The following is a 1,236-nucleotide window of genomic DNA, read 5'->3' as shown; positions in this document are numbered from 1 at the left end:
GAATTCCGCCAGACTAGGAAGTTTTATGGAGAAGTTTCCTTGAGCTGAGTCGAGATTCTGCAGTCCTGGAAATGTTGCTACCCCTTGAAGCGTTGTTAGTCTCTGACTGTTGGGTTGGAAAGACGGAGCTCGTCAGGCAAAGACAGGAGCTTACCTTCAATGTCCACTACGGGGCTTCCCGAGATCGAAGTTGGAGGAGTCCAGGGTGGTGTCGAAAGCTTATCAGTGTGTAGCGAGTCTGAATGTTCTCCTGAAAGGCTTTTAGAACCGACTCTTCTATCGACGAGTGGACGAATGCTCATATTGATAACAGTTGATCAACAAAATACATGGGGCGAGGAAAATGGCCGTAGCTTTGTGATGACAGGGGATTGTTCATTGTAATTCAGGCGGAAAATAGTTCGCCTGTCGAGGAATTACTACTTATACGTCGATACCACATGAGCTTGGCTCATCTCCGCCCATTCGATGCCGCCCATTCTGTGTGTGCAGCACTGATCTCTTCGGCTGTAATGTGAAGCTCTGCAAGGATGCACGGACAGGCCTTAATTGGGCAAGTGGGCCCTGTTGCTCGAGTTCACATATAGGCGTGTAACAATACGATATGCGGGGACGCTACCAGCGAAACACGCTGGCTATCTAACTGGTTTTTTTGTAGCCATGAATGGGCCAGAGAAACAATTGATAAGGGCAAAAATTAAAGGTTTTGATTAGCCCATTGGCTATTCTTCCCCATAAATACCTTGATTATGACCGAGGAGGTTCATTTGTCTCGCAGCACATCTTTGATTCCTCTAAACGGACCGACCTCCACCGCAGTGAACTGACTAGATCAGAACTCCTCGTAAAGCTTCTCTACTCTACGACTGTGCGACGAACATCTGGGATAGTTTGATTTGTGTGAAAATCGTGAAAATCGTGAAAATATATAAATAATAAAATAATAAAATACAACCCAAGGGTTGACTATACTATATAAGAAGCAGGGATCCGAAAGAAATCGCTGCTTCATTGCTTCAACTGTCAAGTACGTGATGCGAAAATGAAAGTCGCAGTAATCGGCGGCGGTCCGTCAGGCCTTGTTACGCTCAAGTACCTGGTTCGAGCACACCTGAATCTGGACTGTGAGCCCATTGAAGCTCGGCTCTTTGAGCTGGAAGATAGCGTCGGCGGTGCTTTCGCTCATCGAACATATGAGGATGCAGAGGTCAGTACAGGGTGTATCTCTATGGCTGG

At 46.8% G+C, this 1,236-nt stretch overlaps 1 protein-coding gene across 1 annotated transcript; it reads left to right on the top strand.

The window, feature by feature from the left end:
• Positions 1-1,042: 1,042 nt before the first annotated feature.
• FOIG_16950 (uncharacterized protein) lies at positions 1,043-1,207 on the top strand (the record flags this gene model as incomplete). Its single annotated transcript, XM_031218430.1, has 1 exon — positions 1,043-1,207. A coding segment is annotated over one exon (165 nt), but the record flags the coding sequence as incomplete, so codon positions are not given.
• Between the last annotated feature and the right edge of the window lie 29 nt (positions 1,208-1,236).

This window comes from Fusarium odoratissimum (assembly GCF_000260195.1).
Source record: "Fusarium odoratissimum NRRL 54006 unplaced genomic scaffold supercont1.374, whole genome shotgun sequence".
NCBI lineage: Eukaryota > Fungi > Ascomycota > Sordariomycetes > Hypocreales > Nectriaceae > Fusarium > Fusarium odoratissimum.
This window is presented reverse-complemented; position numbering and strand designations above follow the sequence as displayed.